The 27,474-nt window shown below is 48.3% G+C and overlaps 1 protein-coding gene across 1 annotated transcript in view; it reads left to right on the top strand.

Annotated features, from left to right (window-relative positions):
• LOC135899525 (phospholipid-transporting ATPase ABCA3-like) overlaps nucleotides 1-27,474 on the top strand; it is a 138,310-nt gene that overhangs the window by 91,231 nt on the left and 19,605 nt on the right. The window contains exons 18-20 of the mRNA XM_065428809.1: nucleotides 1,114-1,239; nucleotides 10,504-10,692; nucleotides 22,485-22,936. Of these exons, the coding sequence (XP_065284881.1) occupies nucleotides 1,114-1,239; nucleotides 10,504-10,692; nucleotides 22,485-22,936 (767 nt within the window). The remainder of the gene's footprint in view (nucleotides 1-1,113; nucleotides 1,240-10,503; nucleotides 10,693-22,484; nucleotides 22,937-27,474) is intronic.

Genomic DNA, 27,474 nt, shown 5'->3' with positions numbered 1-27,474 from the left:
GTGAGTAACATTCTGGTTAGTGAGCTCGGCTTAGTAGAATTTTGGTGAGTGAGTGATTAAGAAAAATATATGGATGGGTCTGAGTTATTGCCAATTATTTTGCCGATCTATGATATTCCCTGGCTGCTCGTGCACTTGATACAGTACGTTGTAATAAATTGAAATTTTAAATTTTAATGTCATAGAGTACGCGGATAATGCGGAGCAAATGTACAGAAGAATAAAAGTTACTCGGATATCATCCAGCAGGCATTACCCAGTTATGACCAGATGCTTACCGCTATTGTCGAGCAGAAAATTGTGCAAGCACAGCATAATAATCGCACCAGCCGAGGGAACTGAAAATCGGCATTTAAAATTGGCGATTCAGGAAAAGGTAAAGGGGTGCTAAAAAACTTTAAGCCCACTTAGATAGAAAGGCTCTTGTCGAGAAGCCTATCCCCGTTTTCTAACTGCCTACAAATTACTTTATCGCGTAGAAAATTACCGCGCGAGTTGCTACTGTCTCTCCTCGATTTGAATCGCCCACGCCAGGACGGTCAAATTGACGAAATCATCACGTGGTCCCTTCTTTGCCGCTCCCTGTACTGACGTCACGTGAGGGATACCACAAATGCTCTGTTTTCGCTATGAATGACGAATTGATTATTACAGAAACCTTATCCTTGAATCTAGCTCGACTTACCATGTTTCTTTGGTTTCCTTTAGTAACTGCGCAACAAAAGAGAAAAGAAGACGGCGGCGTCTAGCAAAGACCAAACGGAGGTAGCCGGCATTCAGGTTGAGATTAAGACGAGCGGTAAAAACAGTTGTGGGGGGCCATGTAAGGCGTACAGACGATAACCGGAGGCGCACATGAGGTAAGCATCATGGGTCTCAAGGAAAGGTAGCCGCAGTCAAAGCTATCAGAAAACTAGACGGTGCGACGGCATTAGAACGCTTCCAGGCATACGACGGTGCCAGCTGACGCAAGACTGGGGTGACTGAATTCTGGCAGTGGGCATAAAATGGGATGGCTATGGCGATAAATGGAGGTGAGTGTCAAGCCACGGTCATGCCACTAAAATTCGCTGTATTCGTCTCTCTCTCTCTCTCTTTCTTTTTCTCTTGCAGGCATGTTATTGTTGGTTTTTCTATTTTTTGGGCCGCAAGCTATTGGCCTTGGCTACTGCATGGCGGAATATTCAGTGTCCTCAGGTGCAGCAGTCGTTTGGATTTTCATAGCCCTCTACATTGGAGGTAAGCAGCAACGCCATCTACAGGTCTCCAGTGGCGTTGGACAATACAGGCTACGGAGCCTCGAAAAATTCTGTTTAAACCACTTGTAGGTTGAACGTTCTAAGCTATTCAACATGTCTATAATTACAGAAAAACACGTATGTGTTGCGCCGGCTTCCTATATGCACGAAATGAATGCTCATATTTTCTTTACCACAACGTTTTACATAGTGCAATCTTCCTATATGCAAGATGTTCTGGTTATCATGCAGAAAGGTTTAAAGAAAACGTGGGGCCAACTATATGGGTGAAACAAACTCTAAACTGGTAGCGGTAAAACCAAAGGACCTTCCAGTGTAGTCGACGTTTCTTTTAATTAGTACGCAATGATTTATACCTCAAGTTAATAGTTTAATTATCTTTATTGCGAGAACAAAATTGCAAGGTCGATCCACATAGGTCGCGAAGCTTCGGACGAAAAGCGGTTCAGTTCACATTGTCACCGACGTCAGCAAGGGTGGTTATGGGAGCAGCGATCGAAGCGTGACTACGTTTGGCGCGAAGAAACATTGGGAAACAAAAAAGCGTTTTTAATTCAGGCGAGACACAGTTAGATTCATTCATTTAAAATAAAATTCCTGGTCAGTCTTATATATTCGTCACGAGTTAAGAACACACAAGTTTTCATTTTATTATTATTAATAAACATATTTCTTTTCAGCGCCTATCCTTACAGGGGGCGTTGACGCCGCTATCACTCACAATGCAATGCAGCTCTTAAATTTAAATTAGCGGTTTTACGTGCCAAAACCACTTTCTGATTATGAGGCACGCCGTAGTGGAGGACTCCGGAAATTTCGACCACCTGGGGTTCTTTAACGTGCACCTAACTCTAAGTACACGGGTGTTTTCGCATTTCGCCCTCATGTAAATGCTGCCACCGTGGCCGGGATTCAATCCCGCGACCTTGTGCCCAGCAGCCTAACAGCAATGCAGCTCTTGAAACATGCAGAAAGGCGCGCTCGTAAAGTTCACCTGTTCAAATACGCCCCCCTCCCCCTCATACGTTGTGCGTTATTGCATGTCGAAGCTTGAATTTGGTGACCCGGCTAGCTTCGTCGCTTTTTAACCTGTTCAGTCAAAAGTAGTGAGTTATGACGGCCAGATAATTGTTTACTTGTTTTCATGCGACTGCGCTGGCCGATGGGCTTGGCATCCGATGTTCTCTTCGTCCGCTGCTACTGCCGCATTCCACCACGCCAGCGTTCTGTCATCGAGTCAGATGTGTTCATGTTTGCTTGTGCGCGCCGGACACCGTGCTTGTTAATTTAGTTAGTGTGTCTACGTTTACAAGTTTATACCGCCGATAAACCTACTATCCTTACTTCGTATAGCTGTCCACTAATTTACTATCGCAATCGATTGCAATAGAAAATTAGTAGGCAGCTATACGAAGTAAGGATGGTAGTTTTATCGGCCGTATAAACATCCGCTTACTAACTGAATTAACGAGCATGGTGTCAGCGCGCACAAGCAAGCAAGAACACATCCCACTCTATGTGCGCGGACACTCGCTGTCAAAACGCTGGTGTGAGCAAGCGCGGCAGCAGCAGCAAGCGAAGTGACCTTCGTGCTGTCTATCGCTTCAGCGCAATAGCGGCGAGAACACAGCGCGCGCAAAGGTATGAGCCGTCTGCAGAACCCTTTCGAGATACGGCGCGCTCGGCCATGCACGGGCGCGTAAAGTGCGCACTTGTTGGCGGAGTCTAATGTTGAATTCCAATGGCGGAGTCGGAGCAGCCGACGGAATCCGCGAGCGAGCACTCGACTCTGGCGCAGAGCAACGCCTCCAAATCCGCGAGTGGAACACAACCTGCGCCGCCGGAAGCGGAAGTTCTATCACCGAGTTACCCAGGATACCTTGCGTGTTGTCATTTCCTTCCGCTGTTTGCTCCCACCACCGCCGCACCGGTCACCTGTCTCTTCAGCGCCGTTCATCTGTTTTTTTTTTAAGTGCGGAATAGATATCTCGCCAAGCGTGCAGCAGCTTTTACTTCCTCGCGAGTCGTGACCGGTGGCGCCTCCCAGCAGACAAACGTGGTAAAGGAAATACGTCACGCAGAGTTCCGGTCCACTCCGCCGATTTTGGCGGAGCATCTTTTTAACGCGATAGCGTTAAGGAGCTCGTGTCGCAGAAAAGCCGGTGTCGTCGGTGTCGGCGTCCGCGGCGTTGGCCGTGAGCTATAAATCATGGCAGGCACTTCATAAATAAAAAGCAACTTCCAAGATGGGCTGGGTGGGAATCGAACCAGGGTCTCCGGAATGTGAGACGGAGACGCTACCACTCAGCCAGGAGTTCAATGCTTGAAAGCGGTACAAACGCGCGTCTAGTGAACGCGGTGTTGCCTTGAAAACGTGCCGTAGAAAGTTATACTGCGGTGTATATCGGTAATTATTGAGCCTGTAACTTACAGAAGTCGCATTTACACGATAGGGAAGTACGTTTCCGCTACATTTCTTCTGCGCTTACCGCACACGCAGAGCCATCTTGCGGCAAACACAGAAGACCCCCTCCTCTCAATGTACGGCGCTGCCCCGACAGGTGGCGCGCCATACGCGCATTGGGGCTGTGCGCGGTCCGGTTCTCTCTCCCCTGACGACGCTTCGCCGTGCTCCCACGCGGGTTGCAGAATCAAGCGCCGTTCCTTTCTTTAGATTACTATCTATCTATCTCTCTGCCCGTGCCGATCACGACATTTGGCTGGCGTAGATCGTTTCCCCCTCCGAGACACCGAGTTCTTTGGTTCGTTCCGTTTGCTCAGGCGCACGTTTCGTTGCCGCGCCGAACACTGCGTTGCTCGATGCTCTCCGTGTGATAAGTGGGCGCAAAGTCCGATGCGGGGCGCCTCGTAAGTGATCCCTGCTCCGTAGCGCATTGTCTTACACCCCTTGGCGGGTCGATGGGAACGCTGTCGCGTTCCACTCTTGAAGGCGAAGCTTAAGCGTCCTCCAATTTTTTCTGCTCCACGGAGTGACTCCCACTCTGAATCCTCTCCGACCCTCTCATTGGAACACCTTACTCCCGCCCTCACTCTGTCATTGGAACAAACTTGCTCCGAAATGGGCAGAAAAGCTTGCTCCGACTCCGCCATTGGAATTCAACATAAGCCGACCATCTCCCTTACGCGCTGCCCTCCCCCCCCCCCCCCCCGCTTTCTTCCATATAGGGCACGCGAGATTGAGTTGCTATCGTAGTTCCCCTTGCATCCGGTTGCGAAATGCGCAGTTGCTGCCGGAGCACAACGGCGCCCCCTCTCTCCGTCCCTCCCATCCCTCCACGGCCTTTCGCGCGACCGAAGGCTGCGCGTTTGCTCTCCGCTTTCCTCCTTCCCGCGTGACAGATTGAGCCGCGATCGTCGGCTTCGTTTCTCGTGCTTTCTTCACTCGCACATACAGCACACGACGCGCGGCGACGGTGTAATCGCCCTTCGGCTTCTTATGGAACATTACGGTGCCGGCAAAAATGTGCCCGGAGTGTCCATGTAATTGCTATCGCAATAAAGAAAGCAGATAAAAGAGAAAGATAACCGTTCTAGTGTTGCCCCCTTGAAAGCTTAATTTTCCGCATTACTTGTGTGCGTGCAAAGGAGCCAGCTTTGGACTGCGCAATATGAATAGTGATAAATTAGGTGCTTGTAGATGCGATAACGACGCAATAGCAGATGACTGACAGACTAAGGAAATGCTACGTCACCGCGCTCACATCGTAACATAAAAATGCACGCAGAAACTCCTCTGGTAGGTTGTCCGAGTATAAATAAGCATTGTGCCGCTCGCTCATCTCCACGCAGCCCGGTGTCATTATCAATGTTATGAAACTTGATCGGTCGAGTACAAACGACAACGCTGTGGCGACACGAACGCGTGCGGACGGCCGCGCCAGATGTGCTGATACGTTCCGATCATTATAAGTTGCTATCACCCTTTATCACTTTATCTATCCGCGTCGAGCCATCGACCAAACGTACTCGGGCGTCGGCTTCGTATGGCACCGCCACGTGGACCATGCCTTGAAAGCGATCTGTAATGCCGACAGAGAGTGCCGACTGCTGATAGCTTCGCGCGATGTGTCTTCGCCGCTTACTTAGCTCAGAAGAGACACAAGCGCGCCCGTATCTTGAAAGCGATCTGCGAAAGTGGCATAGTGAGGCGTGTGCTGAGACCTCCATGTGTTCTCTGTCCTCGCCGCTTCGTTCGCGTTGAAACTAGAGGCTGCACGAAGATGAGTCCATTCGCTGCTGCGGGTGCTGTCTCGAAAGTGGTCACCTTAGGGAACGGACGGAGGGACAGTTTTCTCGTTGCGTAAGCCCAGAAATGCTTACGCATTTAAAAGGGAGATAGGATAAATAAATAGGATATACTGCGTGCTCTAACCTGTGTAGGAGAAAGAAAGAAGAAGACGCAGATGAAGAATAAACAGCGAGACATTTATGGTGAAGGAGAAGCAGGTTCCCAGCCTCCACAGAAGAAATGCAGGTCGTCTGATTTTAAAAAAAAATTATACAGAACGCAGCAATACAGCAATATTGTAACCCTGTGAGTCCATGAACTTAATTGTGTTTGGAACGTTATGATGTGGTGTAAGCAGGACAGACATGATAAGCCACAAAAGTGGCTACATAAATTGTGAGAATTGTCTACTAATGCGTAAGCATTCTTGGGCACAGGAAAAGTGGTGGGTAGACATGCATAAGCTAGGAAAACGAAGTAAGCAAAAGTGAAATAACAGCCGAGCCAAAGAATGATTAAGGCTCGGCTGTTACTTCGCTTTTACTTACTTGCCTTTGCTGGCTTATGCATGTCTACCCTTCAATTTGTGGCGCCAAAGAATGCTTACGCATTAGTAGACAATTGTCAGGATTTCGCCGGCGCTATTCGTTTGGTCGCTAGTAATTGAAATGAAACATGTCCATTTCAGATGGTACCAGCAACTTCATTTAAAGGATTGTATGGTTAGTGGTACTCACATGAATGTCATCGCTTCTAATGCGTTCTTCTCCGGTGCTGCAACAGAGGAAGTTGCGCAGGTCGCTGGAACACCAGTGCAAGTTACCCTCGCCCGGCCTCTGGCTAAGTGCCCCCCTCCCCCCTAAAAGACGCTGCGACCCATTGCGGCTCCTTCTAGTGGCATTTCAAGCTTCCCCATAGACAGTGAAAAAGAAATATTATCACAATATTAAAAAGAGAAGTTTACGTGATGAAAAAAGAGTGCGATACGAATCTTGTATGAGTGTTAATGTATATGAATTGAAAGTGATTGAAATGCACTGGCAAAAAGAAACTATTTGCGAAGTGTCAGCTGCTATATAACTGCGTGATCGTAAATTACTCTATATGATTGTGTTAATATGTATAACATTCATCAAACATCGGAAAGAATTAAGGCTATGTAGGTTGTAAACAAGACAATGGATTCAATATACTTCCACTTTGTAGAAGGTTCGGGACCAGAAAAGGAATTTTATAACACTAGTTTTGAGATACACTGCTCTCCTGATTAATCATACCTCGGTTCAAGCGGGCCGGGCCTAGTTCTTTGTGCAATGGAAATGCAATGAAAGTGGCGCTTCGAGTCCCTGTAGGGGACTCGAAACATCATAAAGAGCAGTTTTTTGTTGAAACAATGGCGAGTGTTTGTTTGTTTGTTGTCATGAATAAAAATGCCTTATGATTGAGAGCCTTTGTTCTTGTGCACCCCCGTAATGTGCTAGCGGAGCTTAAAGCGTTAATGGTGTTGGGCTGCTAAGCACGAGGTCGCGGAATCGAATCCCAGTCACGGCGGCCGCATTTCGATGGGGGCGAAATGCGAAAACACCCGTGCACTTACATTTAGGTGCACGTTAAGGAATCCCAGGTGGTCTAAATTTCCGGAGTCCTCCACTACGGCGTGCCTCATAAACAGAAAGTGGTTTTGGCACGTAAAACCCCATAATTTATTTTTTAAGAGTATTAATGAATAACTGAGAGAAGAAACACAACTGAAGCCACCAGCGGTGCCTGCATACGTAAAATTTCGCCGTGCGCCTTTCCCGTCTGGTGTATGGGCTAAGTATGGACAGCTGGGCTAGTTGGTTATGATTAGCATTATCAAAAAATCGTGCCAGCGCACAATTGAACACGGACGAGGAGAGAAAGACAACACGAACGCCGGACTTCAACTTGAAGTCCGGTGTTCGTGTTGTCTTTCTCTCCTCGTCCGTGTTCAATTGTGCGCTGGCACGATGTTTCATAATGGTGTATGGGCCGTTGGTGCGTTGCGGCCAAGGCGCCCCCCCCCCCCCCCCCGGCACCCTGCACGTTATCGTTTCGCTGAAGTCTGCAGCTCGTGGCGACAGCACTTCTAAACCACGGATGTGCCCGCGTGCGCAAACTCGCGCAAGCAAGCCGAAACGTAAAGCGCTATGCGTGGAGTCGCCGGCGAGCTCGCGTTCTTGCGAAAAAAAAAATAAAAGATCCCATCTAGCGCTGTCTCGAGCAAGACGAGAGCTACAAGGTATCCATTACACGTCACGCGTACGCTCCGTTCTTGTCGTGATCTACGCATGCGCGCCGCGTTAAAAATATATATATGAGCGGCGATAATAGCGATATTATAAGCGGCGATATATAAGCGCAGTACTAAACCGCATTGCAAGGCGATGTGGCAGCATTAGAGACGCCTGTGTTATTTTTTTTTATTCCCACAACTAAAGCCCTCATACCTAGGATCCACGTTAGGTCAACGTGTTTTCTTAGGGCACAGTATAAAGCAGTTAGATGAAACAAACCATCCAGAATCGTGCCCCACTTTCCGGACTACAGTACAGCTTGTCGTAGTGTCCCATTCTACTATCGATTTGTCCCGTTCACGTCTGCGAAGACGGCAAGCGGAAGTAAGAACACATACAGTGTCTGCTAGTAAAAGGAGCCCTCAATTCAATCCGTGCTGCTCCAAGTTCTAGGAACGACAGCGATAGTCCGAAAATGCGCTCAGAAGCTGGTCATGTGAATTTTTTTCTGGATATTGAGCCTCAGAGATCTGTGCCTCGCAAGTGTATTTCGAAGGCTACACGGTAAACTGATTTACGCCCTCGAGGGTACTTAAGAGTGCAAATTGGTCTACAGCTAGCATCCTTACACCCGTAAGGATGTAGGAGTGTTAGAAATCAATTTGCACTCTTGAAGGTGTAAATCGGTTAGCAGCGTAGGTTACACTCTTAAAACGGTTGCACCCTTTGGGGTCTATATTTTTCCCAAAATAATGATCTCAATCTGCCTTGCTTGCGTTTCCTTTCTAGAAAGCTCGGTGCTCGCTACTTTCCTGTCGAGAGTTCTGTGTCACACTGATAACGCGCAAGGCGTTCATGACTGGGAAGTGCCGGGCTCGCAGCGTTATATAAAAGAAACGTGGGCAAGACATATGACGAGTATTGTTGTGGGACATGATAAGCCCCAAAGGGTTTAATTTTTTTATGGGCGTATACTTTTCGCTTCCCGCTAAGGTCTGTGACATTATCGGTACAGCATAAAGAGGAACATGTCATTCACTTGCAAGAGTCACGTAACCAAAAGCCCATTAAGGCGAAAAATAACTTTGTAATTGAAGAGAGGTTTACCTTCGTCTTTATACTCGAGGAAATGAGAATTTCATGCAACAGTGAAACTCGCCTGCTGTTGATCCCACTTAGACTACTTTTGTAGCTTGATAAGTATGACAATATCCCTCGTCAGAAAGCCTTCTACACTTTGTGGCATACCACAGTACTTATTTCCTCATTAAGTTTATGAAATAATGACTTCTTGGGATTTAACGCGCCAAAACTACGAACTGATTATGAGGGGTGTCTTCGTAGGGAAGTGGGGGTGGGGCGAACTCCAGATCAATTTAGACACCGGGTTTTTCTAATGGGCACCTAAATATATGTAGAAAAGCAGTTCTTGTTTTACGTTAACTCGTCCAATGGCCCATTGAGCAATGGCCCATTGAGCATCTATAGCAACGAAAACGCGTCACTTAATTTCGCGCTGCCACCGACCACACGTCGTGAGTGCGCCTGGCACGCTCATGACGTGGCGTCACGTGACGAGGCGCTTGTGACGTAGGGGCACAGTCGTGGCGCAACCGCGACTCTACCGAAACGCGACCGTCCACGGGAGTAAACCGCAGACGCAAGTAAAGGAGCGGAGGAACGCAGGAAAACGAGCGGAAATGCTAGCAGCGAAGTCCACCACCGCCGCCAACTTTCACAATGCACGGCAAGCGGAACGAGCGTCAGCGTTAACAATACTCGTGGCGCGAAATCTCGAAGGTCAGCACAGCGGCGTTCAACATAAACGCTTTCGCATTCGCAACCCGTAAGAATTGCTTAGCTGTCCTCGGGTATTTTTTTTTTTCATTTCGCCTCTGTCAAACTGTGACCGCCACTGCAGAGAATTGAGCTCTCGACCTCGTACTTGGCAGCACGTCGCCATGGTCGCTATGTCATCGCGGCATGTGACGATTAAACTGTGCCCTATACATCTAACAAACGCGGGATGACAAGCCAATTCTCTCTTCTTTTTTATGCGAAGCATATTACGAGAGCTCAACCCAGCTCCTCAGGCGCGGCGGTGTCGCCTTGAAACCACGTGACACCGTGACGTCACGACAGAGGAGAAGTGGCTTTGGCTCAACTCTTGCAAGACGGGCTGGGTGGGAATCGAACTAGGGTCTCCTGAGTGTGGGACGGAGACGCTACCACTGAGCCACGAGTACGATGCTTCAAAGCGGTACAAAAGCGCCTCTAGTGAATGCGGTGTTGCCTTAGAAACGAGCTGTTTCTAAGGCGTGCGTCTCTTGCTCAGGCGCACATTTCGTTGCCTCGCCGAACGCTGCTTTGCTCGACGCTCACCGCGTCCAATGCGGGGCGCGTAGTCGCTGCCCTGTAGCCCATTGTCTTACACTCCTTGGCGGGTCGACGGGAACGCTGTCGCGTTCCACTCTTGAAGGCGAAGCAGTAATTCATGAGTTGTTTCTTCGTCTAGCCGAACCAAATATAGCCAAGCAACAGCAGTTCACCAGGCTAAACAGTGGTTCAACAACTAAAATAAAGGCTAGTATGCTTCGCATCCTGGGCTTAACCTTACCTAAGCCACAGCCATTTTTTTTTCTGGCACTAGATTTCATTTTTTTTTCGCCGACTTCCTGAAAGAGTTCTTTCCGCGTTAACGCCAAGCTTCTGTCGCACACCCTCTTGTGGATTTCAGGTTGGGTGAGCACCACACTCGGCTTCCTTGTTTGGATTTTTGTAACGAAAAGAACCGTGCACTACGTGTCCCTCCTCGCCCCTCCGTACGCAATGTTGTCCGCGCTCGTCAAAGTGTGGAACGAGGAAGAAAAACAGCTACAGTGCAAGCTGCTGGAGAAGAAGAACAAGGTCATCTTCAACAAAGAAGGTGCAGTATTTTTTTGAGGACAAGGCTCTTTGCTGACTTCACACGGGTTTCGCATACATTTGTATTTTCTGACCACTTCCCCCCCCCTCCCCCCAAAAAAAAGCAGCCCTGTCGCACCTCCGGGGCCTGGTAGCCCGTCGCAAGACATCAAAACGTAGGCCTTAACGAGAACAGGAGTGAGAATTAGTCGCACAATAGGTAAGACGAACGGTACAGGCGCAGTGCAGTACGGTATAAAATTACCCAATTCACTTTTCCCCTGTAAAGGGTGCACCGCCGTAAGTATAGACATGTTGAGGCAAAGCCCATATGGCCTCTTCATCAAAAAAGGAAAGGTCCGCCAAGGCCGACGGCAAAATAGAGAAGGCCGACGTCACTGACCGTAAAATACGATGTGAAAAGGATAAGAAATGAGTCAATACTAAAACACGAAAAAGAGACAGCAGGGATTGGTGTATTCAAGATTTACTCATCAATTCATTTGATCCACCATGTACGTCGACCTTGTCTTCCTTTGCATCGACATTTCATGCACCTTTCCTTCTTTTATTTATCGACTTCATACGGGTTTTTTTGGTATATCTGGAACCTTAGTATCTATGTATATAACCTCTTGACAAAAGGAGTGAATTCGTGAGTTTAGAATGCCGTAGGGATTTGCAACAGGTGTCAAAACGTAGGTCTCAACGAGACAGGAAGCGAGAATTAGTCGAAGGGTAGGCAATATTATCAGTGCGGGTGCAATTAGCGCCAATATCGCCAAAATTAGCCAGACTTCACCATAGACGCAACTATATCTGGCATCGGTCCACCTGGCACCTTGGTAAAAAAAAGGCGTGTCAACATTGATTGGCACGAAAGAAGGCGACATCGACGTACCTGCGAGCACAAAACTGAAAAATAGAACGAAAAAAGTGAAGCGAACTTTTAGTAATTATTAGCAGCCCTTCGAATTGAGCCAGGTATTTGAAATGTTTCGCCACACATTACACCTAACTATCCCCCTATTTTTACTTAATTTTAACCTGGTGTCTTAGACAGTCGTCTTATGACTATAGGAAACATTGCGAATAGCGGCAGCGTGACACTCTGGAACGCTTGAATTGTTAAGAAATTATTTTTCGTCGCTCACTACATCCTACTTAAACGAAATATAAAGAACGTGGCTTGCATTGTTCACCAATGAGTCCGGGAAAACCAGCTACACGCCACGTATAACGCAAGAAATTTGGGAGAAGACGCAAATAATTCAGTACTTATTTCCGGAGAACATAACCAACGTGCACAGTTGAAAGTTCAGGTTCACTTCACCAATAAAGCGGGGCACATTTCCTGTAACTATGAAAGTTCTGGCGTTCTTGCGCTGTCAGCTGGACGGGCAAGCTTTATTATAATCGATTCACGTAATGATTCCAAGCGGGAAAAAACGAGAGTTTCGTAAATTTCATTTAACCACTAAGTGGGACACACACAATTCAACATTTACGTACATACTGTCCCTAACATTCTGCACATTTTCTCAAAACGTAAGCTTTTTCGAGTGATATTGTTCTTTCTTCTTTTTTTTTGAGCAATGGTGAAAACGGCGTATAACGTTTTCGAGCACTTCTAGTCGCATTAGCAGCTTCGCCGTAAGAAACGGAAGACCATGTTGGCGCAAACCCTGCCCCTATAAGCAAAAAAAATTGGAGGACGCTTAAGCTTCGCCTTCAAGAGTGGAACGCGACAGCGTTCCCGTCGACCCGCCAAGGGGTGTAAGACAATGGGCTACAGGGCAGCCATCACTTACGAGGCGCCCCGCATCGGACGCGGTGAGCGTCGAGCCATATGGTCGAGCAACGCGGCGTTCGGCGCAGCAACGAAACGTGCGCCTGAGCAAGCGGAGCGAACCAAAGAACTCGGTATCCCGGAGGGGGAAATGATGCACGCCAGCCAAACGTCGTGATCGGCACGGGCAGAGAGATAGACAGATAGTGATCTAAAGAAAGGAAGGACGCTTGATTCTGCAGAAGGAGCAAGGCGAAGCGTTGTCAGGGGAGAGAGTCCGAGCCGCGACAGCTCCAATGCGCGCGTGGCGCTATCTGTCGGGGCAGCGCCGTACATGGAGAGGAGAGGGTCTTCTGTGTTTGCCGCAAGATGGCTCTGCGTGTGCGGAAAGCGCAGAAGAAATGCAGCGAAACCCACTTCGCTACTCGTGTAATTGCGACTTCTGTAAGTTACATGTTCATAATTACCGATATACACCGCAGTATAACATTCCACGGCTCGTTTCGAAGGCAACACCGCATTCACTAGAGGCGCGTTTGTACCTCTTGGAAGCATCGAACCTGTGGCTGAGTGTAAATAAAGAAAAAAAAACTCGTGGCTGAGTGGTAGAGTCTCCGTCTCACACTCCGGAGACCCTGGTTCGATTCCCACCCAGCCCATCTTGGAAGTTGCTTTTTATTTATGGAGTGCCTGCCGTGATTTATCGCTCACGGTCAACGCCGCAAACGCCGACGCCGACACCGACGCCGACGACACCGGCTTTTCTGCGACACGAGCTCCTTAACGCTATCGCGTTAAAAAACACAGTTTCAGCCGAAAGCGAAGCACCAATTGCTATAGCAAATTAGCAGACAGCTATACGAAGTAAGGATAGAGTAATCAACAAGTTGAGGTTAGTGCAGGACACTATCAGAGCCTTCCCGCAGGACGTTCAAGCACTCGCCCGATAACGAAGGCCCTCCTCATTATAATTCTGTCACTAGTACTCAACCTCTCGCAATGAAAAGGTCATTGTACTGTAATATCTGACGGGGAAGTGCGATTTGTCCAGTTCTATTCGATGTTCCGAAAGAAAAGGAAGAACTCATTGACATTACGCTTGACAACGATGCGAGCGGTGGAAAGGTTTCGTTCTCGCACTACTCTGCCCCACCCGCGTTTTCAGACATCAGTTGTTTCGTTACTAGGCAGTGCTTCGCTTGTTTTGCTGGCTCGCGAAACTCGTGCAAACTGCAAGTAGCAGGGAATTCGACGCTCACGTGATGTCGCGGGATGCCCGAGCGAGGTTCACGCCACCTGACGGAAAGCCGCTGCAGCGGCGAATCCAACGCCATGTCTTGGCTCGGATTCTCCATGCCCGCGCGTTTGTGTTTAACACAAAAAAAGAACGTAACGCCGCCTGTCGGGCGCCGTTTTACTCACCGACGGCAGTAAAAGCCAGTGGTGGCGCGTGCAACGTCACCACTCCCCCGCTCGGGGCGGGCGATCTGAAGTGCGCTGAAGATATGCAGACCCCTCTGATGCAACTTTCTGTTAAACTAAGTCTTTCCTTGTTGCTGCACACCGAACCGTAACGACGGAAACGCAACCAAAAAAATGGCTGTGGCTTAGCTAAGGTTAAGCCCAGGATGCGAAGCATACTAGCCTTTATTTTAGTTGTTGAACCACTGTTTAGCCTGGTGAACTGCTGTTGCTTGGCTATATTTGGTTCGGCTAGACGAAGAAACAACTCATGCGTTACTCTGCTTCGCCTTCAAGAGTGGAACGCGACAGCGTTCCCGTCGACCCGCCAAGGGGTGTAAGACAATGGGCTACGGCGCAGCGACTACGCGCCCCGCATTGGACGCGGTGAGCGTCGAGCAACGCAGCGTTCGGCGCGGCAACGAAATGTGCGCCTGAGCAAGCGACGCACGCCTGAGCCTTAGAAACAGCTCGTTTCTAAGACAACAGCGCATTCACTAGAGGCACTTTTGTACCACTTTGAAACATCGTACTCGTGGCTCAGTGGTAGCGTCTCCGTCTCACACTCCGGAGACCCTGGTTCGATTCCCACCCAGCCCATCTTGCAAGAGTTGAGCCAAAGCCACCTAGAAACAAGCGCAGCTGCTTATATACCGCCGCGACGCCGCGAGCGACGGCGCGCGTTGGAGCCCCGTTACTCCTCTGTCGTGACGTCACGGTGCCACGTGGTATGGCATGGGGTCAAAGGTCATTGAAGGCGACACTGCCGCGCCTGAGGAGCTGGGTTGAGCTCTCGTAATATGCTTCGCATAATAGAAAGGATAAGACGCGTTTACGTCACGTGACTTCCTTTCTCCTCCATTTGTCGCGCGGGAGCAGCTCGAACTGCTCGGGGCATCGACAAACTGGTGCTGTTGTGCCATTGGATCACAGCACTCTCGTTCCTGTTCACCCATTGGAACGCAGCCACTCTAGGGAGAGCACTTTGGGGATGCTTTTGAGTACACTCACGAGCCAGTGTTCTCGGCGAAACCGCATCGCTGCGTCAAAGTGCGTAGCCTCGGTACCAAAGCTCGTGATGATCGACGATGTCATCGCGGTTGCAATTATTTACAACGTTTATATTAAACCTCGCGTTAGATACTGTTTTTAACTACGCCGTGCTAACATTTTGCTACTGTTGCTCGAAGTAACACGCATGTGTTGAGCCGAACGGTTCACGCATCGCCAATGCCATCAACTTTTCTTTCTCCAGTAGCTGTGCGCCGCCAAAGTGACATACTCACTGCACTGAGGCGCGCTTGCTCGAAGTGACGGTAAAAAAAATGACGCGGTCAGTTTCCACCGCCACTGCCGTACCAACTGCTTGCTTGCCTCAAACGCGAAAGTCGGTAAAACGCTACGTGATCACGGATAACATACTCACGCCGGCCTTCGCCGCAGCCACAAAAATGGCTGCGAAACTCACTAATACGGCTTCGATGTAAAGCTAAAAAATAAAGTCGCACCGGAAACCACCCACGATGGCTTCTAAGTTACGCATAACCATCCACAGCGCGCGCACGTGCAAGCTTTATTCAACCACCATTATGAATTGCTCACTTGACCTGTCGCGCTTAACGTAGCTCTCACGGTTCAGTGCGGGCTCAAATATGGTACGTACAGTCGACCAAAAGAGTTTACGGACCGAGAGATCTGACACAAAGCTGAATATCTCCTCAGTCTTAAAACACAGCCTGTTATTCCCATTTTTAGCCTTTTGTGGCATATGCGAACAACATTGTGATGCACAATTTTACTGGGTGCTTTTAAAGCCTGCTTGTATATTTTCAATTTTCTGAGATCCCGTGGTCCGTAAACTTTTTTGGTCGACTGCACTTAAACGATTTCAAGTGTCGTATCCCCCTCACAAAGACGTCGTCAATGACAGTATCTGTCATTGAGGTACGTATCAAGCTTGTAACCGCAGGCCCTGCCCTCAAAGTCCATTTCGATAATTCCGCGGAACCATCTGTTCTGTCTTTTTCTTCTTCTGGAACATCTAGCATCGCGCCACACCGAGCGACGTCAGTGGTCACGCTGGCCAAGTGCCGTCGGGCCGCATGACATCGCTGTTAGCATGTCCGGAAGGACAGTTACTCGATTACCGTGCTGAAAGCCCCGGGTACGTTCGCTCACTGCTCTTAATTCTTTTTCCACGCGGTAATACTTTCAAGGCCAGCTAGCCACGCAAAAGCTTGCGGGCGTAGAGGCAAAAATTGTTTTCGCACTGAAAAGCGGTTCGGCAGCTATGCGACAGCCCAGAGCTGGGCCTTGTTTGCAACCATCATTGTGAACGAAGCTCCCGCATGGAAGCTGGAACGTCTGGCATGTTTATTATTATTATTATTTCTGTTGTTGTTGTTGTTGTTGTTGTTGTTGTTTGTAGTCGGCAGACTCGTCTTTGCCTTTGCCAATGCTTGGTCCCGGCCGGACAAGGTTTCATCAAAGCCTCGACTTTGCACCTTTCTAAACTATTATTCTTTCGCCAGCCAAAGCTTGTTGTTGAAGTTGTTGTTGTTGTTGTTGTTGTTGTTGTTGTTGTTGTTGTTGTTTGTAGTCGGCAGACTCGTCTTTGCCTTTGCCAATGCTTGGTCCCGGCCGGACAAGGTTTCATCAAAGCCTCGACTTTGCACCTTTCTAAACTATTATTCTTTCGCCAGCCAAAGCTTAGCAAAAGTCCACGAAATTGTGGACGCCTGGAGAGAGAGAGAGAGAGAAAACTTTTATTTTTACGCCAGCGTCCGGCGCTCAACACCTGGAGTGACGAACAGTTCTAAAACTAGTCCCACGGGTTTCGCGACACCTGCCCACACACGAAAATTCATGTCCGTTCTTTTTTCTCTCTCCCCACTTCTGAGAACACCCCCCGGGCAACCAACTTTTCGGAATAACTTTAACCCCATCCTCTCTGTGACAGCCTAACCCTCCTTGCGAAATATTTCGACTCCTCTTACCTCACGAAGCCTCACACATCCCTTTTCTCGCCAGCTTATGATCGCTTTATTCTAGCTGTAACTATGCAGCGCAGAATCGCGGGTGTCGCACTGAGCCAGCTAGGGAGAGGGGGAGATGTAGGAACAGAAACCACCAATCGGGACTGGCTCACCTTCAGCAATGAAACATAGGGGTGATAAACGAACCACGTGTGGGTGACGTTCTCGTTGAGATTAAAAGGAGGAAGTGAAGTCCGGCACATCATTATTAAATGGAGAGAGATCATGATCTCTGCTCTGTTGGGATAACAATGGGTACAAATTGACAGATACTGACAGACGATTGACAGAGGTTAGTCGAGGACGGCAGGAAATCGGCTGCTCTCGGGGTATACGGAAATTTCCAGGTACAAGGAGCAGTCGGCTACTGAACAAGGCAGTGATTTCAGGTCGCTTGGAGAGGCATGTGTCCTTGGGGCGAACATAAAACAGGCTGATGATGAAGCTATCGATTAACAACTTCTGCAGTGAAAATTATCAGAATCTTTTAATCGGTAAAAAGTGTGCCAATTCATGTTGGTCCATAGCTCACGAGGCTAATGTGTGACTAAATACAAATAGGGAGTTACAAATGATTCGTAGCAAAAAGAAAAGAACATGACACTCCATAACGAAACATAGGGCGCTATAACGTTAAGCTATTCCAAACGTTTTTTGGGCTGCTGAGCACGAGGTCGCGGGATCGAATCCCGGCCACGGCGGCCGCATTTCATTGGGGGCGAAATGCGAAAACACCCGTGTACTTAGATTTAGGTGCACGTTAAAGAACCCCAGGTGATTGAAATTTCCGGAGCCCTCCACTACAGCGTGCCTCATAATCAGAAAGTGGTTTTGGCACGTAACCTTCTTAATATAATTAGTTATTCCAAACTTCTATTCTAATTCTACAATCAGCTCTACCCGCACATAGGGTAGAGCTGATATCGGGTAGAGCTGGGCACATCGGGTGCAACCAGCTCCACCTGCACATCGCCTGTCTCTCACGCAACGTCACAAAAACCGCGGAAACGCCCCATCTGATATGATGCGCGCACACCGATTATGCATGATTAAACCGAACGAAAGAAAAATAATTATTTCTCATTCGACGCCTTTTTTGCCGCGATACTCTGCCATTGGTCAAACGTTATCGGGCTGCGCCCACTTCGCCTGTCTGTCACGCAACGTCACAAAACCGCGAAAACGCATACTGTCAAAGTGACGTATACGCGTGAAAGAACCCTTAATATGCCGAACAAAACTGATTTTTTTATGAATAGCCGGAGGCTGCCCCGTTTGGAAAGAAATAGAAGATGGCTGCCCACAGATTGCTCTGCACTAGCTAGTGGGAGTGCACTGCACTAGCTAGTGGGAGTGGATTTATTTGCGTATAATAACATTTTTCCGTGGCAATATAACGTTATAGAGCCCTTTCGGCACGTCTACGTTTGGCAACTCTTCTTTGCTGAGGATCCGTTCTGGTGTCATTTTTAATTTTCCGTTGCACGCCGCAGCGATTTTCGACCATCCACCGCAAGCTAAGGGGAAGCGGACCAATCGCAGACGCGGGCCCCACCCTCTTCAGCCGGTTATCTACTCTCCCTGTTCTGGCTCGGCCCCATCGAACTCCACTCCACTTGAGCGTCCTTCTCGCCTCTTGTCAGCCAATTCGATAAGGGAATATCCTCAATGTAGGCGACGCTATTCGCTTTGAAAGCAAGAAAAGAGACCTCCTATAAACAAGGAGCGCGTTTAATTGGGCTTTTCGAACGACGTGACCGGCTTCCTACGCATCGCATACACTGCTTTTAACTCCCACACTCCTAATGCTAATGCATTAAACGTTGTCAAACTGTCATCGCGCGGTAAGCTCCGCAAGTCGTCGGTAAGCATTTGGTACGTGAACGGCGGCGCTTCGCTGGAATTATTTTCAATTACTTGGCATTGGAATGTTCTGCTGCGAAGACACGTGATACGCTCCTCGAAGATCACTTTTTTGTACTAAAAGCGGAGAACCTTTCTTTGTAAGTGAAAAGCACGGAATTTTTTACAAAGCTGCAGGACTTTGCACTCAGCTACGCAATGTTTGCTTTCACACGTTCATTGAGCTTTTCATAGAGTTCGGCTCAAAACGAATGTCAACGTTTGAGGTTTTTGAATATAGCACCAAATACTCAACACCGGTACGTCACTGTGACGTCAGAGATTTCGAAGTACGTTTTTTTTTTCATACTTAGGTGGCGTTAGCACCGCAAGAGTTCCAGAAACTCGCCATGCTCAATCTTTGGCCCCTTTAGAACACTATGTCGGCTTTGTTTACCGCGAAATGATCGACTAGGCCCTAGAAGACGTTGTCGAAATCCATGACGTGCCAGCGAGCTGGTGCGAAAACTTCACAGAGACTCGCCACCCATCTTTTGTTATTGCGCTTTTTCTAGCTTATACCAAGCATCTTATCGTGCTGAGAGTGGTGTTTTCGGTGTTATGGAAGAGTGGTTTACTGATACAGAAAATAATTATAATTTTTTCTCCTTAGTTGGCCTTTTAAAGCGTTGGGCGCCAACAAAAAAAAAATGAAGTGACTGTGGCCAATGTATAACGCCCTACCGACCACGCAAAGTGCGCTCTACACAGGCAAGCACTAAATTTATTACAGCGCAGAGACGGCCCCACGAACCAGCGCCGCAGATCGTCGCAAAAAAAAAAGAATGAACAGACATGATGCAATAATGATAGCGTCACAACCACGTAACACCAAATCGTCGCACGATATAGTCAAGTGACAATTTAAACCTGTTATACGCACTGGTGGCTAGCAGGCGGCTTGACCGGGGCGATCAATATTAAGCAAAAAAAAAAATACGACGGCCCATCCCGAGGTGCACCAAATTCGCTCAATCGCGCAGTGGATGGTTTTCTGCCCACTTTTGTGCAAGACTGCAAACTGCGAGTGGGTGGCACTCAAATTTCACGGGGCTAATGGCGTCTCATTAAAAATTACACTTTATGAAACTGAACGTAACGCAGAATTCCCGGGCAAAATATCTATTTTTTTATGTATACTGAAGCGTTAAGTCCATATTTGTGCCAGTCGGAAGGTTCTTTAGCTTCAATAAACGGCTGCTATGCGACGATGCAGTGGTTTTGAGATTTTAGTATGTTCCGAGTTGCTGTGAAGTGCCGGTCTAGTGCAGGTCGCCCATGTTTTACCGCGATTCACGAAGGACAGGAAGCTAACACAATAGTATACCGCGCGCCCCAGCTAACCCGGGTCAAGCTGTTTAAACAAGGGCCTACGAGATACGACAATGAGAACCAACATGGACAGCAAAAAAAAAGTCATTTTTTCTATTCGGTTATTCTTTTTTACCGTTTTCTCGTATTTTTACACCGCAAGAAGTTATCAACCAACCAGCTCAGCAACAAGAAGTAAAACTTTTTCCCCGTTACCCAAATACAAAACCAACCAATTTAAGGGCTGGTGCTTCGCTTAGGTGATTTTCGTTTACCGAGATTCTACTCTATATTTTATTTAACAAAGAAAATGCGTTTACAAAGGTTCTGCGACGATTACAATACTTTATAATGCGAAGTGAACGCAGCTCTATATGTGTTTTCATTTCGCGGTATATTGGCTGGCGCGGACAATCTGTCTCGTGCGGCTGACGTGAATGGATTCGCTTGCATCCTACGCTGGGCTCGTTCGCTCGGTTACGCTGTCGACGCAGACCCGCAGGAACTGGCGCATAAGAGCTGCTCTCTGTCTCTCTCTCTCTCTATCTCTCTGTATATATATATATATATATATATATATATATATATATATATATATATATATATATATATATATATATATATATATATATATATATATATATATACACAGTAAAAGCTCGTTAATTCGAACCGCAAGGGGAAGCCGCTTCAGTTCGAAGTAACGAAAGTGAAGGAGGGCAACAGTACACTGCGATTTGGAAGCAGTAGGGCATGTCAGAAATTTGGCGTGTCAGAAAATGATGGCGTGTGCCCGCGGCACACGCCATCTTCAAGTCGAAGCTCCGGGTTCGACTGTGCCACACCACCGATGTCCACCGAAACGAACGTTAGCCGAGGCTTAACACCATCACAATGAATCGCGACGGCCGATACCTCCTACGCTGAAAACAGAGGTGCACAACCGATGAAGACTGCCGAGACAAAGACGCTGAACATGTGAAGGTGGCGAAAGCCCTGATTCGTTGGTTCTTGATTGCAAGCGCAGCTGCGACGTACTTGATTCGCTGTGTTTTGGAGCTTGCAGTGCCATCTCCGCACAACATTAGCAGCTGTACAAGATTTGCAAAGCCTCCGAGATTCGCAACAGCCAAGAAATCTCGGAGGTTACGTAGAACGGGTAGGCGGCAGCCGCCGCTGCCTTCTGGCTGACCCCGCGTCGGTTAGATTTTTTTGCGATTTTGCCTTCTCTCGCCGTTCTCTCCGTTTCGGAGGCAATACAGCCTTGTGTGTAGGCTGTAGGCGCGTTTCTCTGGCCGTGTGCCAGGTGAGCGTAGTTCGAATTATCCGTGAGGGAACCTTCTGGCGTTCGAATTAACGGACTTTTTTATACATAGACTTCTGTGGAGCTTGGCCGGACCAAATCTTACAGTTCGCATTATCCATAAATTCGAATTATTGAAGTTCGAATTAACGAGCTTTCACTGTGTATATATATATATAACGCTCGGTGGTGAACGACTTGGAAAACAAAACAGCGCTAAAAATGGGACTAAACAAGATCCGGCCTGTGTCTGCTTGTTTATTCCCGTTTTTAGCGCTGTTTGTTTTCCAAGTCATTCATCGGTAACTTGCTTACGACCAGCCGCTGGAAGGCAAATGCCAAACGGCGAAGTTTACATTCTTTCCTCTATATAGCACAAGTATGCGTATACCTCCCGTATAGGAAATCAATTACTGTTGACTGCAACGTACTTCTCTCCCGAGACTGAAAATATAGTTGTACCTCAGTCCAGCGCGCTCGTTCCGCTTTCCTCAGCGTGTCTAGCCCGCCCCCAGCCACCCCACTATAGTTTCCCTCACGTTGGAAAGCGTTTTCTTTTCTTTTTTTTTTTGCTGGTATAACGCTATACGCTATACCAGCTGCGACAGGCTGGTATAACGAACTGGGCACCCATTACAAGTCTTACGCCCACGCTCCCACCCAACCACTTTCTCCTCGTCTATTTTTTTCCCGCACAGCATCAGATTGGTACGCCGTTCCCCACCACGTAGCTGCAATCACTTGCCCGACATCGTTTCTCGAAAATGTGTCCTTGTTGGCTAATCAATAACCTGCTTTTCACGTATTATTATTCTGGTTTTATGCACTTGCGAAAATGTAGCTTCTATGTACAATTTTCCTGTATACCTGTGTTTATATTTGCATTATAAACTGTACCCACCCCTTATGTAATACCCCTAGCAAAGGGGTCTTTAAGGAAATAAAACTGAACTGAACTGAACAGGCTGTCTTGAATGCCATCGTCTCTGACGGTTGGTCTGTTACTCTTCCAGTCTTCGGGATCGATTGCAGCGGGGGTCTGCTGAACTTCAGCTACGAAGGAATCGGCTACGAGCTGTTCGTCATGATAGCCGAGGGCCTGTTCTTTCTGGGCCTCATGGTGTTCGCCACTTCCGGCGACTTCTGCCAAGAGACCCGCTTCGCGCCCCAGGAGTTTCCCGTCGACGCAGACGTGGAAGAGGAGAAGTCGCGGGTGATCGTCGCTTGCCAGCAAAGAGACTTCGCCCGAAACTCGATGCTGGCCTGGAGCCTGCACAAACACTTCGGCGCGTTGCACGCCGTCAGGGGCATCTACGTGGCGCTCCGGCCCTCCGAGTGCTTCGGCCTCCTGGGCGTGAACGGCGCCGGCAAGACCACCACGTTCCAGATGCTGGCCGCCCTGACGAGCGTCTCGCACGGCGACGCCTGGACAGCGACGGCCAACCTCAGCGAAGACGCCCGTGCCGTGAGTGGGCGTATTCGTAACGGCAATTAGGTACCTTTAGCGTGTCCGGTATTCGGGCAAGCGCGCGCGGTTTTCCGGTTTAGCGGGGGCGTCAAGGTGAGCGGCCCGATCGGTGGCGCCAGCTGGTGGCGCGAAGCTCAACCACACAAACAAAGAGCTAATTACTCTATTCTGCTTAGCTGCTGGGGTAAATTTTCGACAGTGGCGTAATCGTGTTCACAATTACGCCGCTGCCAAAAATTTGCACGAGTGGCGAAGCAGGATATGGTGAGTTACTTCAGTTTTAGCTCTGCATTTGTCTGGTTGAGCTCTACAACACCAGGCGGCTTCACCGCTCACGTTTGCGCCCCGACCATCCGGTAATCCGCCCAAACCGCTCCCGTTTACCGGAATAGCGTACAAGCTAAAAGTCTCTAATAAAGACTTTTAGCGTGTCCGCTATTCCGGCAAACCGGGGCGGTTTTGGCGGATTACCGGATGGTCGGGGGCGTAAACGTGAGCGGCCAGATTGGTGGCGGCGGCTGGTGGTGCAAAGCTCAACGACCTAAACACAGAGCCAATTACTATATTCTTCTTAGCCGGGGTGTAAGTTTTCGACAGCGGCGTAATTGTGAGCACAATTACGCTGCTGCGGAAAATTCGCACCGGCAGCGAAGCAGAATAAAGTACGTTACTGCAATTCTAGTTCTGTGTTTGTCTGATTGAGCTCTGCAACGCCAGGCGGCTGCACCGCTCCGGCCGCTCACGTTTACGCCCCCGACCATCCGGTAATCCGCCCAAACCGCCCCGGTTTGCCGGTATAACGGAAACGCTAAACGTCTCTAATGTTTCCTTTCCGCAACGCCAATTCGCAGAGCGAGACGTATACACAAGTTGGGAAATTATGCCCCCCGCGAAAATTCCGGGCTTCCATCCGACGGGTGGTAGAGAGTGGCGTGATGTTTGTTCACTCCGCATTAGAAGCAACTGTGCTGCCGGGTGACTCAAGTTAGCTCAAGGTTAGCTCAAGTTACATTAGCTCAGCGTAAAAGGCGTTAGGGTGGCGCGGCGTATTCTCGCAATGGTTTCGCGGTGAGGAATTTTGTTCTTTGTCTCGGCCTCGTTAGGTTAGGTTAACGTTAGATTAAGCTAGCATAAAACGCGTTAGGGAGGCGCGGCGAATTCTTATAGCGGTTGCAGGGGCGTCGAGCGTCATCGGCGCCCTGCAAGCCACTCGCGTTCAACTGTGGTTGCTACGGCGCTCTGGCTTCTAGATTTTAAATATACGCGGACCGACCTTTTCCACGGTCCCTAATGCTCCCACGGAAACATCTGCGATCTCATCACCTGTTTCAACGCGCCGGCAGCTAGTGTTTGGGCGTAAACAAACTTTACCCGACTCCGCAATGCCGGCGCGCCTAGGGATAAACACATACAAACGCCTAGGGACAAACTTCTCCTCCGTACTTCCTAGGCAGCCATGTATTCAAGGAAAAAGCCCCCCACATTTTCTCTCTGACACCTGTTCTTACTCGCGCATGCGCGCAAACGTCCGACGCCTCCGCGAGTGCCACGCCCCGCTATTAGCCCCGAGAACGAACACGGGCGGCGCTGCGAGCGCCGCTCGCGTGACGTCAGGGCACGGACTCGCGCCTGTCGTCTGCTACAGTTCGGGCGTTGTCCGGGCGCTTTCTGCTGTGTTTTCGTTTGTTCGCCCTCGTTCTCTCTGCTTGTATACTTATGGTGGTCGTCTCAAATATATTTTTACGACGTCTTCCTTTGCGAACATTTATTCAAAGAGCTAATTTCTCAGACAACAATGCAGCTCTCGAAGGCAACGCTACAGTGCCAGCCGAAGCGACGCAGACCAGCCCATTGCGGGTTTTTCATGCGCGGATAGACAATCGCAAAAGCATAGCCTATAGGAATCCAGTTATGATACCATACCTGCCGCGGTGCAACAAGTATGTCACAAAGCTGGCTATATATGACTTCGACAGCAGTTACGTTGATTTTATTCCGCTAAAATAGGTTTGCTCACGACGGGTAGTTCATGGTATAATATCGAATTTTCGCATTTCCTCACAGAAACGCTCGGCAGTAGCACGGGGACTTAACTAATACTGGAGCTTCGATTCTACACGCCTCACTTCCTTCTTTAACTGCCTGTCAACATTAGGCGGTTCTTCACGTGTTTACTTTTTTTAAGCGGCGGAAATTTGAAGTAAATTTAATGAAGGCTTACAGCTATTTATGGAGTACAAATAGGAATGTACCAATATATATTTCCTTTTCCGTGTTACACGTTCAACTCACCTCTTTAGGGCGCATTTGTTAATGATTAATAATGTAAGTTATGTTCCTCTTTTTTTTGTCTATATTACCAAGTGTATATCATTTATTTATTTCAGTGCCGCAGTGTGTTTTGCATTGTTATTGTGGAAATATTTCACTGTTCTTTCATATATTGTATAACTGCAATGTTTTATGGCCACTATATAAATGTAATTTATATGGCGCTTGATGTGTTACACCATGCAGCCATATTGTACCTAAGGGGGTGAGGTTACCTCAAGCCGCGTCTGTGCGACTTTTTTCCCTCATCCACCTCCACTTACCACTCCTCTGTACATGTGTGTGTGTAAATGGAAATTAATAAATCAAATCAAACTCACTTGAGAAATTTACTGGTGCTTGCTGCTTGAGGAATGTACATGACCAATCTGTTTGGCGAACTGACACAGGCTGCTCGGCCCAATTTTTTTAGTGAAGTATGCCTGCTGGACCGCATAGCTGCAGCCAGAAAGAAGTCGAAGCGTCAATGATTAGTAGTATGGGACATATTGAAGATATCGAAATTCCCCCGGTGGAGGGTCAGAAATCAAGTGAAAGTATATGCAAGGCTTGTGGTGCTTTCTTTATGAATGTTTGCGATTGGATTGGAGCAAACTTAATTTGCCTGCAAGGTTCTCTTTTATGTACCGACGAAGCGAATAGTTTGTATAATTGAATAACGCTGGATCGAGACATGGTGAGACAGAAGGTGCTTGAATTTTCCTTTTGTATACAGTAAATCTAAGCTGCGGTGTAGTAGCTCGAGAATACTTTAGCCATTCCAGTTGGCGCTGTAAAAAACATGCTTTATGGTTTTAATTCGAAGTTGTAGTGAACTGAATTGTAGTATGGCGAGGCACGCGAACATAGCGTGCCTCGCCATACGGACAGTCGATTGCTACCATTACGTGATCAGGGGTGTGCCATATTGTCGATAAAGGCTACTGAGGGCCACTATGAAACATTTCATCACTTTCAATTGAGTGGCTCTCGATCTTAACAACGAAACTTTTCTCTCAGGTGATTGCTACTATGGTGTTTGTGAATTAACTATGTAAATACTCTACATGACGCGCCGTCGTGTTAGCAGCCATGAGCAATTCGTTTTTTGGAGGCCTGTTTCAGAGGGGGATGAAAGTAGCAGCAAACTTTTTCATAAGAAATGCGCGCCTAACTATTTTTTTACGCATTAATGAATGGGCATATTTGAATAGAACAACACACCAGAGTAATAGGAATCATGATGAGAGCTTCGCTGGGCAGTGTCTTTCTAAAATCAGGTAACATGTTGACGCCAATTACCAAATTTTTCTTCCACGTAAAATGCAATGCCTCTCATAGCTAAATACTAAAGGAATGTTAAATGTTTAGCGAAGCATCATACACAACTTCGCGCGTTGAATTTGCAGATATTCTTTTTTTTAGCCAAAATTTACCGATAGACACGGCGCATATATGCATTGCAAAACCTAGTAGACCCCTTTAACGCTACTTAGCTTGCGATATCCAAGCCGCAAAGTTTCTCGACTCACACGCTTTTGAAGAAGAAACTTTGGTTAAGGTATGACAGCTGAAAGAAGCCGACGTATTCTTCAATACGTACGGCTCGAGCCACCCATACCCCAAGCATACACGATGGGAACGAGCGCGCGCGGCAGCCGAGCGAGCCGGAGCGAGCGGCGTCCTGGCCGTGACGTCACTCGCGAGAGGGCGCCACTCCTAATTCTCGGGGCTAATACTTATTTGCAATTGTAAAGTCGCCGCCCGAAGTAGAACGCGCCCTCCCCTCCCCCCCCCCCCCTTCCCCAAGCCTCGCGCGCGACGGAAGGTGGCGCGATTCCTCCCCGCTTTCCGCCGTTGCGCGCGTTGCACCCTCGCAAGCTTTCACTGGCACGTACAGCATACAACACGTAGCAACGATTTTAACTCCCGTGGACTTTACAGAAAGCTCATGGCGACGGTGTGCCGATGGCAGAGATGCGCCTGGAGCATCCATATAATTGTCATCGCAACAAAATTTCGAAAGAAACTAAGTCCGGAAGCGGAGTTCCGATAAACTATATGATAACCGCAGCTGCAACGTAGGTGTAAACAACTTACGGTGTTTGCTGCGTACGCCGAACTAATTAAAAGGGGTAGCCAATTTACCCGCTTGTACTTACTTATATTTAGCTGCAATTAAAGAACCAAGGGAGATCAAAATTCACCCGGAGCTCTCCCATATG

This window comes from Dermacentor albipictus, chromosome 10 (genome assembly GCF_038994185.2).
Source record: "Dermacentor albipictus isolate Rhodes 1998 colony chromosome 10, USDA_Dalb.pri_finalv2, whole genome shotgun sequence".
NCBI lineage: Eukaryota > Metazoa > Arthropoda > Arachnida > Ixodida > Ixodidae > Dermacentor > Dermacentor albipictus.
The sequence above is the reverse complement of the archived record's forward strand: the minus strand, read 5'-3'. Positions and strand labels throughout refer to the sequence as shown.